The sequence below is a fragment of the Jaculus jaculus genome, chromosome 2, assembly GCF_020740685.1.
Source record: "Jaculus jaculus isolate mJacJac1 chromosome 2, mJacJac1.mat.Y.cur, whole genome shotgun sequence".
NCBI lineage: Eukaryota > Metazoa > Chordata > Mammalia > Rodentia > Dipodidae > Jaculus > Jaculus jaculus.
Genome location: NC_059103.1, coordinates 213,748,426 through 213,764,179, shown reverse-complemented (window position 1 = coordinate 213,764,179; position 15,754 = coordinate 213,748,426). Strand labels below are relative to the sequence as shown.

At 54.4% G+C, this 15,754-nt stretch overlaps 2 protein-coding genes across 4 annotated transcripts; both read left to right on the top strand.

The window, feature by feature from the left end:
- The first annotated feature begins 430 nt into the window (after positions 1-430).
- Positions 431-3,485, top strand: Maf1 (MAF1 homolog, negative regulator of RNA polymerase III). 3 transcript variants are annotated; one of them, XM_004656417.2, is made up of 8 exons: positions 434-765; positions 1,569-1,689; positions 1,793-1,921; positions 1,995-2,160; positions 2,278-2,399; positions 2,481-2,600; positions 2,716-2,850; positions 2,978-3,485. In XM_004656417.2, the coding sequence occupies exons 2-8, from the start codon at positions 1,607-1,609 to the stop codon at positions 2,997-2,999; spliced, it is 777 nt and encodes a 258-aa protein (XP_004656474.1). In that variant the 5' UTR covers positions 434-765; positions 1,569-1,606; the 3' UTR covers positions 3,000-3,485. The 3 variants fall into 3 exon arrangements, with proteins under 3 accessions (XP_044999716.1, XP_004656474.1, XP_044999715.1); XM_045143780.1 differs by lacking the exon at positions 434-765 and adding an exon at positions 1,246-1,386; XM_045143781.1 differs by lacking the exon at positions 2,716-2,850 and having other exon boundaries at positions 431-765.
- Positions 3,486-3,536: 51 nt separating this feature from the next.
- Wdr97 (WD repeat domain 97) lies at positions 3,537-13,156 on the top strand. Its single transcript, XM_045143783.1, has 24 exons — positions 3,537-3,742; positions 3,931-4,067; positions 4,197-4,825; positions 4,955-5,076; positions 5,214-5,913; positions 5,995-6,137; positions 6,219-6,455; positions 6,529-6,619; positions 6,793-6,925; positions 7,015-7,136; positions 7,347-7,407; positions 7,498-7,647; positions 7,739-7,981; positions 8,061-8,186; positions 8,263-8,346; positions 9,929-10,054; positions 10,495-10,695; positions 10,777-10,950; positions 11,057-11,254; positions 11,327-11,448; positions 11,523-11,685; positions 11,949-12,478; positions 12,560-12,618; positions 12,706-13,156. Exons 1-24 carry the CDS (start codon positions 3,616-3,618, stop codon positions 12,900-12,902), a joined length of 4,875 nt encoding a protein of 1,624 aa, XP_044999718.1. The 5' UTR covers positions 3,537-3,615; the 3' UTR covers positions 12,903-13,156.
- Positions 13,157-15,754: the final 2,598 nt, after the last annotated feature.

Genomic DNA, 15,754 nt, shown 5'->3' with positions numbered 1-15,754 from the left:
AGCTTTGGGAGCAAAGCGTCAACGGGCCGAGCTCCGGCCGCAGCCAGGCGGCGGATGTGGGCTCGTAGCTCAAAGAACCGGGCGGGCGGGGACTGCCACGGCGGGGAAGACACCAGCCCCGCCTCGACCAGAATCGGACTGGCTAGGGAGCCTCCAGGCGAGCGGTGGCCGTAGCCCTCGGTACCACACCCACACCGCCGCTTCGTGGATCCGCACGCCTCTGGGAAGTGGGTGGGCTCGTGTGGGCGGGGCAGGAAGGTTTAGCCAACTAACACTAGGCGGGAGGGCGGGCTCGTACGACAGACAAGCCACATAGCTAATAGAGGTAGGCAGCATGTTTGAGTGACGGGGACTTCCCCCAATGGCTGGTCGCGCCGTGGAGCCGGAGGATGGAGCGGACCATTCAGAGAAGTGGGGCCGGGCCTGACGGTCGCTTGTTGTTGTCCGGCGGGGGAGGAGGAGGTCGCAGGTTCGCTCGCCAGTGCGTTCTGTGGCGGTCCGCGGCGGGACGGTCACGAGAGCAGGTGCTGTGCAGGGGGGCGAGGCTATGTCGCGGTGGCAACCCGGATGGTCCGGCAGGGCCGGGAGTAACGGGACGTCGCTGCGAAGCTTCTTCCCCCGGATACTGTGCGGCCCAAGTGGAGGCCGGGGCGCCGCCCTCCAGTCGTGAGGAACCCGCGCTTGGCGGAGACCGCGCAGCCTAAGCCTCCACACCCGCGCTTACGGACTCGGCTGGCCTGGCCCGATCTGGCCCATCCCAGGCAGGTGGGTGTCCGCCCTTGTCCCGCGCCGTCCGGGGCAGCGGGAACCACAGTCCCGGGCAGGCCTCGCGCGGGTGCACTGTCTCCTGGGACTTGTAGTTCTACCGCTACCGGATGGGAACCCCTCTTTGGCGCACTGCCTCCTGGAACTTGTAGTTTCCCCGCTTTTTGGCAAGTTCCCTCTTGCCCCGCGGGCGGGCTGGGCGGCCGATCAGGTGGACGCTGGCACGCGCTAGCAGAGCTATGGGAGTGCCGTGCGTCCTTTGGCATACGAAGAGAACAGGCACGCTTGCGAGATAGAACCGAGAAGCTTTCCTACACTCGTCAGAAAACCGGTAGAAGGGGAAGAGTGCCCATCCTGCTGACCATAAGGCTGGAGCCCCAGCTGCCTTGGTTCCTAACCGAAATGTAGGTTCTTACCTTGGTTGAGGACCTCAGCCAAGGAGGGGACTGCAGACTGCAGGAGTCTTTTTCTGAATAGGACTAGAGACTGTGGAGGGAGGAGACTATCCATCCCCCACTCCCAGGGTCAGCAGGATCCATAGTGAGCCCCTAGCTGGGCCTAGGACTCGTGTACAGTGCAAGAAGTTGTAACTGAGTTGAAACTTGGACTTGCCAGCTTCAGGTAACAAGATCTCATTATCTCTCTGCCAGTACTGAGTGCTTGGGAGCAGGTAAGGGGAGGGAGAGGAGATGTATGAAAGGCCCAAGCTAGACCAGCTATGAACACTGCTCTTAGGGAGTCGGAGGACTGAAGGCAGCGTCCCTTGGACCCAAGTAGCCATAACTAGCTTCCCATATCTTCAGGTAATCCCTAGGGCACAAGGAGTCCCCTCCCCAAGGACATGAAGCTGTTGGAGAACTCCAGCTTCGAGGCCATCAACTCTCAGCTGACAGTGGAGACTGGTGATGCCCATATTATTGGCAGGTAAGGCTGGAAGTTCTGAGCATCAGCCTCTCAGAGATCACTGCCCTGGCCCCAGAGTTAAACCCTGGAAGAAGTGTGCTTCATGGTCCTGTCTACTCTGTAGGATTGAAAGCTACTCGTGTAAGATGGCTGGAGACGATAAACACATGTTTAAGCAGTTCTGCCAGGAGGGACAACCCCATGTTCTTGAAGCGCTGTCTCCACCCCAGACTTCAGGCCTCAGCCCCAGCAGGTGAGCTGAGATGGGGCTTGCCTTTTGGGAGGATGTGAGATTGTGGGCTAGGATGACATTTGTCTCTGTGCAGACTGAGCAAGAGCCAAGGTGGTGAGGATGAGAGCCCCCTCAGTGACAAGTGCAGCCGCAAGACCCTTTTCTATCTTATTGCCACGCTCAATGAGTCCTTCAGGCCAGACTATGACTTCAGCACAGCCCGGAGCCATGAGTTCAGCCGGGAGCCCAGCCTCAGCTGGGTAAGGATCACATGGAGGGACCCACAACCTCACAACCATATCTACCACCTCCACTTTCAGTAGTTCCTGATCCTGCAGTCCTACACCCTTGTTACCCCTGACTGTGATGTGTCCTAGGTGGTAAATGCAGTCAACTGCAGCCTGTTCTCAGCTGTTCGAGAGGACTTCAAGGCCCTGAAGCCACAGTTGTGGAATGCAGTGGATGAGGAGATCTGTCTAGCAGAATGTGACATCTACAGGTGGGCCCATGTTCCCTGTAGGTGGGTACCCAGCTTGTGTGGCAATGGGAGCCTCATACTTCTACTTGCCCTATTTCCCAGCTATAATCCAGATCTGGACTCGGACCCCTTTGGGGAGGATGGCAGCCTCTGGTCCTTCAATTATTTCTTTTACAACAAGCGGCTCAAGCGAATTGTCTTCTTCAGCTGCCGCTCCATCAGGTCGGTATGACCAGTCTTCCTTCCCCTAGCTCCCTGTTGGGGCCATGCCACTCCTAAGAAGTCTGGGCAGGGCTGAGGTTAGTGGTCCTAAGACTGATCTCCCTACCCCACCCAGTGGTTCCACCTACACACCGTCAGAGGCAGGCAATGCACTAGACCTGGAGCTGGGCATGGAAGAGGTCGAGGAAGACGGTGGAGGTGGAGGCAGTGAAGGCGGGGCTGAGGAGACCAGCACCATGGAGGAGGACAGGTGTGCAGTGGTGGTGGAGGCCCTAGCTCCTGTAGCCAGGAGTGGGTGGGACAGCTCAGGGGCCCCTCTGCCTGTCTTCTGAATGGTATGCCTCCTCAAGGCCTGCTATGTACCAACCTCTGTCCAGGGTTCCAGTGATCTGTATGTGATGAAGAGGATCAGAGGCCTCAACTTCATCCAGCTTCAACCAATGACTGGAACTGCCCACCTGAGAGACCTCAGCCTCCCCAGATGCTGCTGGTCATATCCTGGCTCTGCCACAGTCATGGGACTATTCAAGGCCATACCTGCCTAGCCCTTTGGCTTCAGCCTGTGGATGTCCAAACATCCCCACAGGTTCCTAACTGTCCATGCTGTGGTTGGACTAGACAGCATAGGGCCTGGTGGGAAGAATGACTGCCTTCCCCAAGCAGACTGCCATAGGCAGGACAGCTGGACCAGAGTTTATTTTTGTACTTCTTACTGGGCCTGTACACTCCAGCTCCAAGGGCCCGTGGCCTGAGGCCCTGTAAGTAGGGCCCAGTGTTCACCACACAGCTGGCCCACTTTCCACCCCACCTCACCTGGTGGGCCATGTGCACTGAGTGTCACTTTGCTGCAGCTCATCGGTTTCCAATAAAAGTTTCTGTGATTTAGTGTGGCTGTTTGTATGGAGGCGGGGCCTGTGTCAGGGGCGGGGCCTGCAGCGTTTGGTATCCTAGCAACAGTCCCTCCTCGAGACCTCGCCATCATAGCTGTTGGGCTCTGGGACACTCATCCGTAGACATGTTGGCCAACATGTTGAACTCAGTCACCTCCCTTTCAGTGAGTAGAGACAGCCTGATTCTGGACACAGACTATGATCAGGACAACTATGAAGACCCAGATCCTGGGCTGCTCTGCGAAAAGAATGGTGAGGGGACCTGTTATGGTCAAGGAACTTCTCTGGGAAGCAAATATTACTCAAACTCTTCCCCGCTCCTCAGAGATGCAAGTGCCCTGGACATTTTCTAACCTGACATGGCCTTCAGAGAAGGGTTCCTTGTTGCCCAAAGTTGAGGCAAAAGGCCATAGGTGACACTGTCTCTTCCACGCCTACAGAGCTGTGTCTCATCGAGTCATCACAGGTCATGCAGCTCTTTACCAACAGCCAAAAGTGGCGGACCATGTCACTGCAAGCACGTGCCCGACTGCTGTGGCTGCATTTACGAACATACCTCTCCTTCATCGTGGAAAAGGTGCGGCTTGCCTTAAGGCTATTTCTAATTGGGCCCTTCCCTAATAAACCCATGCACTAACTCTAGCCTCAAGTTTCCCTAGACAGAAGCGCCCCTCACACCTGCAAGTCTGTCCGTTCTGGCCTGCAGGAGAAACTAGCAGAGATGCGCGTCGCTCGATTGACACATGGTCTGGAGCCACTTCGCCGCCTGGAGGTGGCAGCTGGGCTGCTATCGGTGGCACAGGACCCAGTGGGCGGACACTTCGTGGTGCTGGACGGTGCAAATTACCTGCACCTGCATACTAAAGATGGCTGGGTGCAGATGAAGCTTCAGGCCCCAGTGTCGCTTACTGGGCTGGTGGTTGTGTCGGGCCCTCTGGGAGAGGTGGGCCGCTTTGTAGGTTGGGGCCCCGCTGGACTGGCCATACTAGGACCAGACTTCAGGTTACTATGGCTGTGTCAGCCAGGGGTGGGCAGGGCACTAGGTCAGGAGCCCATCTACTGCCTACCGGTGCCCAGTGTAGGGCTGCTAATTGTGGCCCAAGTAGGAGGTGGCCTGGAGCTCTGGAAGTTCCGTTCAGGTGGCCGCCGCTTGGTGCCCAACGGCGTACCCTTGAAACCACCGCCAGGCCTACTGGGCAAACTCAAGCGTCTGGCTTTAGGGCCAGAACGTGCCCACCACGTCCCCAACTGCTTCGCTGCCTGTGGCTCCGCGGTGCTCACTTTCGACCTGAACTCCTGGGCTCTCGTAGATGTGCGCCAGGATCTGCATAAAACGTGAGGGGAAACAGGAGGCAGGTGGATGGAAACCTATCCCTTCACGAGAGCCAATCATTGAAGGGAGCCCGATGCCCCTCCCACAGGACTGCTGAGTTCACGGAACCTCTCTTGTTTACCCATCCCTAGCACAATCTCGGATCTGGCGTACTGCGAAGGGGTGGAGGCCATGGTGACAGCTTCCAGAGACAGTACGGTGAAGGTGTGGGAGGCTGACTGGCAGATCCGGATGGTGTTTGTAGGTCACACAGGTGCGCACGCTGTAGCAGCTCTTGCCCTCTCCTCAAAGGTTGACCCTCTCCCTTAAAGAGCTCCGGGCTGTCTAGAATCCCTGCCAACTCCTCCCTCAGCTCCCGGTGTGTCAGAATGGCCTGCACCTTTCCTGTAGGCCCGGTGACAGCTATGACAGTGCTCCCAAAAAGCACGCTGGTGGTGTCCGCCTCGCAGGACGGGACGCTGCGCACATGGGACTTGAAAACGGCGGCTCAGGTCGGCGAGGTGGCACTGAGCTACCTGTGCCGGGACCTGACATTAAGGCGAGTAAGCCGTTTGTTGGCCCCTGCAGGCCCAGGCTGGCCGGTGCTCTCATTGCGCTCTGAAAGCGTGGAGCTGTGGCGCGTGCGCGACCTCTACTCGCCTTTGGCACAGCTATCCGCGCCAGTTATCTGCCTACAGGTGGCGCCAGTCCTGCCTGCGCCCGCCGAGCCCTCTCTGCCAGCGCGCTTAATTTGCGCTTGTGCGGATGGGTCGGTCTACTTGCTGTCGGCTTCCACCGGGCTCAGAGTGAGTGCATTGCTGCTGGGGCCCGAGGACTGCGCGGCTGCGGTGGCCTACTGCCTGCCACGCGAGACACTATGGGTGCTGACGCGCTCTGGGCACCTAGTGCGTGCCAATGCAGCACGCTGCCCCATGGTGGTGCAGCACCGCCTGCCCCCAGCGCCGCCCCCAGCGCCGCAACCCTGTTGCCTGCACCTCTACAGCCACCTCACAGATGCTCATAGCGCATTTGCCTGCTGGAAGATTGTGTGTCAGCACGGGGGTAACCTGCGTCACAGTGTCATTGCCTGGGCCTGGAAGAACAAAAATAGGTGGGTGTTGGTGCCACAGAAGACCAGAAAGGCGCGAAGTGGTGGACATAGTGACAGAGTCCCTTCCATCTCCGCCCACAGATACCTGCCTGTGATGGGACACACAGACGGTACGCTTTCGGTGCTCGATTGGCGCTCATCAAGCACAGTATTTCGTACAGAAGCACATAGCCCAGGTCCAGTGACCGCCATTGCGTCCACTTGGAACAGCATTGTGTCTTCGGGTTAGTACCTCCTCGTCCCCAAGCCCGCTTGGGAGTCCCATCCCTTCCTGAAAGCCCAGTCCTGGCTACTGCTACCTGCAGGTGGAGACTTGACAGTAAAGATGTGGCGTGTCTTCCCCTATGCTGAGGAGAGCCTGAGCCTGCTACGTACCTTTGCCTGTTGCCACCCAGTTGTGACGCTCTGTGTACTGGGCAGTAGCATCACTGTAGGTTTTGAGGATCCAGAGAGTGCCACCTACGCTCTTGTGCAGTTTGGCCTAGGGGACAAAAAGCGCTGTGACCACCGGCCACAGGATGACCCTACAGACCACATCACTGGTGAGAGGGTAGAGCAAAGATGAAGCTGGGGTCCTTATTCTGATCTGGTTCCTAATGTTACTCTTGGCCCCAGGCCTGTGCTGCTGCCCCACCCTCAAGCTATATGCCTGCTCCAGCCTGGACTGCACCATCCGAATCTGGACCTGGGAGAACCGCCTGCTTCGGTGGGCTGGATCCCTGGGGGTAGGGTGGTTAGGAGTCAGATCACTGCTGGGCTCTCCCAACCTCTGCTTCCCATTAGAGCCTACTGGCTAGACTGAGGTGACAATGTCATGCTTTGACACTGCCTCGGAGTCCTACTGTGTGCAGCAGGGGCTGAACTCGACACCTTTTGCAGGCTCTTGCAGCTGGATGGTCCTCCTCAGAACTTATCCTTCTGTAGCAATAGTGGAGACCTGGTGCTGACACTGGGCTCCCGCCTCTGCCTGGTGTCTCATAGGCTTTACCTGCCCACATCCTATCTGGTTAAGGTATGTAGTGAGGACAGGCTGCACCAGGGGTGCTGATGCACATAGACAGATCCCCAGGCCAGGGACCCAGTCTCCACTTGCTTCTTTAGAAGCTGTGTCAGAAGGCCCCTGATATAGTGGATGACCCTCCGCTGCCACTGACCAGCCGGGAGCCACTGACATCCAGTCAGCTGCAGAAACTTGCCAACTTATGTGGAGCAGCCAGCCTCAGGTCTGCTATCAGGCCTACTCAACCACCCTGGGAGGCACCCACCCAGCCTCAAGGGTGGGACTTCACTGTGTACCCCTAGTATGAAGATTGAGCCCTCAGGGTTTGCCACATCGCAGCCCCAGCATCTTCTCTTCTAGATGGTCCTTACCCCAACAGCTGACCCATCCCATTGGTAACACCCAGTCCCACCTGTGCTTGTTCTGTCTGCAGAATGGCCTTGCCTGTCTTCCAACACCAGAGAGCACCATTTCAGCAGCCGGTGTTGAAGGAGGTAGGGTGGATCCTGACCCCAAACTATTAGTCCCTGGGCAGGTTTGGCATCCCCAGTGGTTGCTTGGGCATAAGGTGACCTCCACATCAGGACTTGGAAGACCTTGTGGTACGGGACCAAGACCTTCAGCAGTTGAGGCAAGGGCTGGTGGTCCCAACAGCCCAGCCCCCACCCTCCAGGAAGGTGCACCAGGAAGCCTTTGCCAATTACCTACATTTGATCTATGGCCCTGACCTGCTGGTAGGTGTGGTGTCACCCTAGCCTCTGCCCTGATTCTGGCTTCTCACCTCACTCCAGGCCTAACACAGCCAACTGTCCCTTCCTGTCTCAGGACATACAGTCTAAACATGAGTCCACGCAGTGGAGCATCTTGACACCCACCATGCAGAAAGATCCCCAGGACTTGTGCACGCATCCCAGAGGGCAGGCTACATTCAGCAGCAAAGCTCAGACAGTACCCACAGTCCCATCTCCTCAGGCCCCAGGGGACCCAGGCAGGCGCTTTGCCCGCCCTCCTCGAGTCAAGTTGCCCATTCCACCCATTCCCCGGATGGTGCATAGCAAAGCATCCCAGGTGAGGCCTCCTTTTCCCACAACCCTGCCTGAAATTGTGGTCTCTGCCCTACTCCTTGTAACCCCTTGGATGCCCTCAGCTTCTATCACGTTCTTCCCTGAGCTGTGAATTGGGCCTCAGTCTGGATCTGCAGCTACAGGCAGAAGCGCTTGAATGGAAGAGACCCATGGTCCTGGACACAACATCCACCATCCTGCAGCATAGGGTGAGGGCACCACTACCCAGAGACAGAGTTTCAGGGGCTCTGAGAGTTGTGCTCTGAGTCTCTGTTCTCTCCTCAGATCCCACTGTTGCTGCCAAGACGGCCCAAAGAACCTCCCTCAAAAGTCAGTGGCTTCTTTCCTGCAACCGTGCAGTCCCACAAGGTGAAATTCCCTGGCATCTCCCTCCTTGCCTATCCCCTTTTTGCTGTAAACCATTGTGTCCCCTTATGACCTAAGGACCATGCCCACTTGGAACTTACAGGGCCAGGCTCCAGAGACCCCTCACTCCTCCTACCGACCTAGTTCAGGTGTGGCTGTGGGCATGGGCTCCTTGCTGCCTTACAGGCCTAGGCCTGCGCCTGAGCAAGAGGACCCTCATCACTGGTTGTGCCTGTATACCCCTCTTCCCAGCAGGAGCGCTATATTCCCTGTGGACCTTTCCTGGAGATCAGAGTCTCTGCCCTTGAAGAGAACAAAGTCAAGAGGGACCAACCCCTCAAAATCCACTGCCTTCTCACACTTGGTCATAATGGGCATCTCTTTTGCTCAGCCTATACCTGGCTCCTGCCTAGGTGGGTCATTGGCTTTTCCAGCTTGAGTAGACTCTTCGGGGTAGGGTCTCACTCTACCCCAGGCTGACCTGGAGTTCACTATGTAGTCTCAGGATGGCCTTGAGCTCATGGTGATCCTCCTACCTCTGCTTCCGGAGTGCTGTAACTAAAGCTGTGCACCACCATGCCCGGCCTTCTTTTCAAAAATTTTTTAAAATTTATTAGAGAGAGAGGAAGAGGCAGAGGCAGATAGAGAGAGAGAGAGAAGGCTGGAGAGATGACTTAGCAGTTAAGGCATTTGCCTATGAAGCCAAAGGACCCAGGTTCAATTCCCCAGGACCCATGTAAGCCAGATGCACAAAGTGACACATGCGTCTGGAGTTCAAGTTCATTTACAGTGGCTGAAGGCCCTGGCATGCCCATTCTTGATTTGCATCTCCCCCTCCGAAATAAATATATAAATATTTTTTTAAAGAAAGAAAGAAGCCGGGCGTGGTGGTGCACGCCTTTAATCCCAACACTTGGGAGGCAGAGGGAGGAGGACCTCCGTGAGTTCGGGGCTGCCCTGAGACTACATAGTGAATTCCAGGTCAGCCTGAGGTAGAGCGAGACCCTACCTTGAAAAAAAGAAAGTAAGAAAGAAAGGAAGGAAGGCAGGTAGGAAGGAAGGAAGGAAGGAAGGAAGGAAGGAAGGAAGGAAGGAAGGAAGGAAGGAGAGGAGGGAATGGGCATGACAGGGTCTCTAGCCACTGCAAACAAATTCCAGACACATGTGCCACCTTGTGCATCTGGCTTTATATGGGTCCTGGAGAATCAAACTGGAATCATTTGGCTTTACAGGCAAGCACCTTAGCCACTGAGTCATTTCCCCAGCCCAAGCTCCTTTCTTTCTTACCCTGCCAGCTCCATCACACTTCTTACCGACATCACTGTTTCATAGTTCAGGCCAACTTCTATGGAGAGCATGTGTGGGGCCAGGGATCCTCAGAGGCCAGCCACCCTCTTTGTTTTCAATGAAAATTCTCCAGACTGCTCCTCTGCCTGGTCTTCCATGCTAACCTGCCCACATGTGTGTTGCATCAAAGGTTGCCAGGCCAGTCTGGCTCTTGAATGATCATGAGGAATATTCCCTGGTGACTTCCCAGTTGGGGAACTTTAGAATCTCAGCCCATCCTGGTTTTGTCTACTTCCAGTACAGCTCACAGCCCATAAGCTTTCCAGGCTGTGTGCCCAACTCTGTGGTACTGCAACAGATGTGGTTGTCCGAAGAGGTCGGTGGCCTCGGATCCTTGGCCCAGATCTCCCAGCAGAAACGTAAGGCAAGTAGGGCTGAGGGTTATTTAAGGAGGGTCCTGCTATCCCCACAGCCTGCCACATATCCCTTCCTCCTTTTTATTTATTTATTTATTTTTAATTTTTGTTTATTATTTTTATTTATTTATTTGAGAGTGACAGAGAGAGAAAGAGGCAGAGAGAAAGAGAGAATGGGCACGCCAGGGCTTCCAGCTAATGCAGACGAACTCCAGACGCGTGCGCCCCCTTGTGCATCTGGCTAACGTGGGTCCTGGGGAATCGAGCCTCGAACCGGGGTCCTTAGGCTTCACAGGCAAGCACTTAACCACTAAGCCATGTCTCCAGCCCTATTATTTTTTGGCTTTTCAAGGTAGGGTATCACTCTAGCCCAGGCTGACCTGGAATTCACTCTGTAGTCTCAGGGGGGCCTTCAACTCATGGTAATCTTCTACTCTCCTCTCTGCAGCCAGGCCCAAGCCTGGATGACCCATGGCTGAAGCACCATAGACATTCTACTGCCGGGTGGCAAAAGAAGCTGATCCAGTGGCTTTCTTGGAAGCCTGAAGAAGAGGAGGAAGAAGAGGAGGAGCAAGAGTATGAGCTGGATTGGTCATCATCTTCCCTGAACTCTGAAGAGCAGCTAGAGTCCGGGGAGCTAGAATCCCTGGTAGGCACCCCAAGCTAACATGGGAAGGGTGGACGATTGGTGCCAAAGAGGGGGACTTTAAGCTGCTGTCACTTTCCCTAGACCTCTATGGAGTTGGTCACCAAGCCCCACAGACCCCACAAGGCCCATTCTGGATCACAGCACCACTCTAGGAACTCGCTCACAGAACAGCGCTATAAGCATCTGCCCAAGTTCCTGCATCATTTTGTTGTCCAGAACTGGTTCAAAAAGCTGTTCCCCATCTTCACTCTGGAGGTTTGGAGACTCTGGAAAACCCAGGCTGGGATGGGGAAAGGAAAGAATGTGGGGACGGGCATTCTATGGAGTGGTGGAGACAGGGCCTCAGCACATCTTTCCACAGGCCTACCCAGAGATGGGCACAGAAGAGGGCCTGGCCATCATGCTTATGGACTTCTTGGAAAAGGTAACCTGGGCAGACCGAGTACACATCCTACAAGGTCTGCTGAGGCTGTTGCCTGACCTGAGCACTGACCTCCGTAGCCAGCTGCAGGGAAAACTCTTATACTTACTCAACCTAGATGAGCCCCCCACCCTCCAGGTGAGTCCCTCCAAAGCCCCCTCTCCCTTCCCCTACTTCCAGCACCAACCACAGTCTCCTACCTGAGTCTAGGACGAAACTCAGAAGCAGTTCGTTATGCTGGCAATGCAGCTGCTCCTGGCCTGCACCCTGGAGTCACGTGATGTGGTGATAGAGCTCATGACCTACTTCCTCTACTCTCCAGCCAACTGCAGGTGAGTGGTGTTCCTCCTGGATAATCCCCACCTGCTGGGGAGCATTTTGGTTAAGCTCCTCTCATCTGTTCCAGGTCAGAGCTCAAGAAGATGCTGGATGGGCTGGGCCTCCACGACCCTCAGGGCCTCTTGTTCAAGGAGATGATGACCTGGGTCCCTGGCCCTGACCTTGACTCCAAAGCCATGGTGCGCTCATACTGTTGCCAGAAGCTGGATGACATGATCCAGGGACTGCAGGTCAGGTGCACCAAGGGGTGGGTGGGCCACCTACAGAAATCCTCCCTTCTCTAGAGGTCTCTGGGAAGTCCCCCGAAAGGAAACCAGGTGGTAATTCAGGAATGCCTCTGGTTCTCCCTAACCAAGCATCTTTTGAGATGTCACTATGCAGGAGAAGGCTACATGGGGATCTGGATGGAGCATTTTTTCTATGGGCCTGAGGCAGAAGGGAGTTCCAGTGGCCCAGGAGCAAGGGCTGTTTCTCATGGGCCACTCCTCTATAGGTGGAGGTCTTGGAGCAGTCTGAAGACAACTTGTCTGTGGAGGGTCCCAGGGAGACCCGTACCTTGAGCACCTCTGGGATGCCTTCCAGAGTCTCCGAAGTGCCCGAGCATGCTTCAGAGCTGCCCTTGCTAGGGGTGTTGCCTGAGGCTACCCACCCTGACGTAGCAGGCCCAGAACGCCAGGCCCTGGGCTCGCTGCATCATGTGCAACCCTGGCAGCCCAGACGAGCACTCTCCGACTCACTACAACCCTTTTGCTTAGTGCCTGATGCCCCCTTGTCCTCAGGGCACAGGGCAGTACCTAGAGGGCGGCTGCCACTGGAGCTGACTACGTGGTCACGCTCAAAGATGCTCGACCTGTACCACATCAATGTGCTCAACTTTTTCTGCCAGCGGAAGAGCACTCAGCAGCAGAGTGTGGTGGAGGAGGCGGAGTGTCCTTATCCACCTCAATTGCTGCCCCCATCAGCATCCACCACACTTCAGAAGCTGGTGCCCAACTTTGTGGTTCGGCCGCCAAAGATTCGCCGGTGGGTGGGGCAGGTGGTGGGCTGGGCTTGCCTAAACAGGATGGCTGAGCAACACCTGGCTGAACAAGTTCCCTTCCTCAGGCTCTACCCCATCCTCCGGCTGCAGGGAAAGAAGGCACAGAGCTCTAAGATGATACTAGGTGAGTGGACACAAGGGTAGTTTAGAGGCAACTGCCCTTCCAGCCTTATCTCATAGCTTCACTGCTTCACTCCACTCCCCTCACCAGGCCACAGGCTGTCCCGCCACCCGGGTGCACTTGATGGCTCCCTCCGCGTGCTGAAGCTGCCCCTACCTCGGGTGGAGTTGCAGCCCTTTCCCCCGGGCTGGCCAGCTCCTCCACGTGCAAGGCCACCATTCCTCCTGCAGCCTGGGCTGCAGCGCTACTTTCTGCCTCAAGAGGCAGATCCAGACACCTACAACTGACCAGGCAGATGGCTAAGGCCTGGTTTTCCTCCCCACCCACATCTACTCCTTCCTTCCTCACAAACTGACTAATCACTTTTGGCCTGTCTGAGACCCCAGCCTGCATGTGGAATAAACCCCAGAAGCTTTGAACAAAACGCTGGGGCTCTTCCCCTTTCCTCCAGGGCTTTAGGGAGCTTGGGTAGTGTAGCAGACAGCTTTAGGTTCTCTGAGATGAACTTCTAGACCAGGAACAGTTATGGAGGAAGCTTGCAGATCCAGGGGAAGTTCCATAATGGCAGAAGAAGCTGGCCTGCCTTCACAGGCCCAAGCAGAGAGAGAGAAGCACAAGCCTAAAGGTCAAAAGCCACAGCACACTTCAGGAACTCCAGCTAGGCACACTTTGCATATCTTTAGATTGAAATCTGAAACCCACCACCACAACTTAAGATCCACCCAGTGACATTGCCCCAGCCAGGTGGCTAGAGATGCAAACTACAAACAAACAACTGAATATATTGGGGGCCATCTATTCTATTCAAACCACCACAGGTAGGAAGTGCTGTGAACCTGCTGTGGCCTGAGGCTTGCAGAAAGCAGGAGCTGGGCATGTGGTTACCTCTGGGACTGCACTGCATCTGGAATTGGGTCAGGGTGGAGAGCAGCTCTTCTGATGGGCTGAGCTGTCTGTGAGCCAGTTACTGGTGGCCAATATGGTTTCCCAGGAAAGCAAGCAGCTAGGTATGCAGGGAGGCATCAGGGACTGTAGGAGTTGGAGGTTACCACTTGAGACTAGGTGTGATCCTGTTTTCCTTACCTTCATTAAAGTTTTTTTTTTTTTTTTTTTTTTTTTTTTTTTGAGAACGACAGAGAAAGAGGCCTCGAGCTAGAGAAAGAGAGGAAAAAAAAAAAAAAAAAAAGGGCGCTCCAGGGTCTTCAGCCACTGCAAATGAACTCCAGACCTGTGTGCCCCCTTGTGCATCTGGCTAACGTGGGTCCTGGAGAATCAAGCCTCGAACTGGGGTCCTTAGGCTTCACAAGTGCTTAACCGCTAGGCCGTCTCTCCAGCCCTTAATATTTTATTTTTTATTTATTTGAGAGAAAGAGACAGAATGGGCATGCCAGGGCATCCAGCCACTGCCAACAAACTCCAGATGCATGCACCACCTTGTGTATCTGGCTAACGTGGGTCCTGGGGAACCAAACATTGGTCCTTTGGCTTTGCTGGCAAGCACCTTAATCACTAACTCATCTCTGCAGCCTATGCTTTTTCTGAGATAGGGTCTCACTATAGCCCAGGCTGACCTGGAATTCACTATTTAGTCTCAGGGTGGCCTGGAACTCAGCGATCATCTTACCTCTACATCCCAACTACTGGGATTAAAGGTGTGAACCATCATGCCCAGCTCTTTCCTTCATTTATTTATTTATTTATTTTTGGTTTTTCAAGATAGGGTCTCATTCTAGTTCAGGCTGACTTGGAATTCACTCTGTAGTCTGAGTGGCCTTGGACTCATGGTGATCCTCCTACCTCTGCCTCCTAAGTGCTGTGATTAAAAGTGTGCAACAGGGCTGGAGAGATGGCTTAGCGGTTAAGCGCTTGCCTGTGAAGCCTAAGGACCCCGGTTCGAGGCTCGGTTCCCCAGGTCCCACGTTAGCCAGAGGCACAAGGGGGCGCATGCGTCTGGGGTTCGTTTGCAGAGGCTGGAAGCCCTGGCGCGCCCATTCTCTCTCCCTCCCTCTACCTGTCTTTCTCTCTGTGTCTGTCACTCTCAAATAAATAAATAAATAAAAATTTTAAAAAAAAGTGTGCACCATCACCATTTTGAAGAGGTCCCACATGATGCCATATATATATATATATATATATTTTTTCTTTATCTGAGAGAAATAGGCAGGGGGGAGAGAGAATGGGCATGCCAGGGCCTCCCCAGCCACTGCAAATGAACTCAAGATGTGTGCACCCCCACCTACCTTACATGGGTTCTGGGGAATTGAACCTGGGTCCTTTAGCTTAGCAGGCAAGTGCCTTAAACACTAAACTATTTCTCCAGCCTCCTACATACTTTTTCTATCCTTTGGGTCCTTCCTAAAAGTCTCAGGGTGATGAGTTCTAGGCCTGGGGAGCTACAAGGTTTCACTGTGTGTGCACGCACGCCTGTGCTTTAAATAAATAGTACTGTGCAGCTGGCATAGTGGCACACACCTTTAATACCAGTGCCCAAAAAGCATTAGTAGAAGGGTCCCTGTGAGTGTGAGGCCAGCCTGGGACTCCAGAGCTAGCGTGAGACCCTACCTGGAAAAAATAATAATAAAAAACTGTGCAGCTCAAACAAGAACTTGGTGGACTGCTTCTAGTGGTGTTCTTGTGTTAGATGATAAAAATGAGAAATGGATGGAAGATACTTGGTTGTTTTTTTTTTCTTTTCGATTTTTTTATTAACAATTTCCATGATTATAAACAATATTCCATGGTAATGCCCTCCCCCCCCACTTTCCCCTTTGAAACTCCATTCTCCATCATATCCCCTCCCCCTCTCAGTCTCTCTTTTATTTTGAGGTCATGATCTTTTCCTCCTATTATGATGGTCTTGTGTAGGTAGTGTCAGGCACTGTGAGGTCATGGATATCCAGACCATTTTGTGTCTGGGGGGAGCACGTTGTAAGGAGTCCTACCCTTCCTTTGGCTCTTTGTTATGAGCATGTAAGGACCAGCATATGGTCCAGGGACAGTTTAGATAAATAAGTTTGTTTTTCTTTGTGTGTGAGAGTAAAATTGCAAAGTCAACCTTTGTAAGCAAAAATCTAAGAAAAAAAACTGAGTACAATGACATAGTAAGAGATTACCAGAAGGTGTGTGCAACCCTAGATAA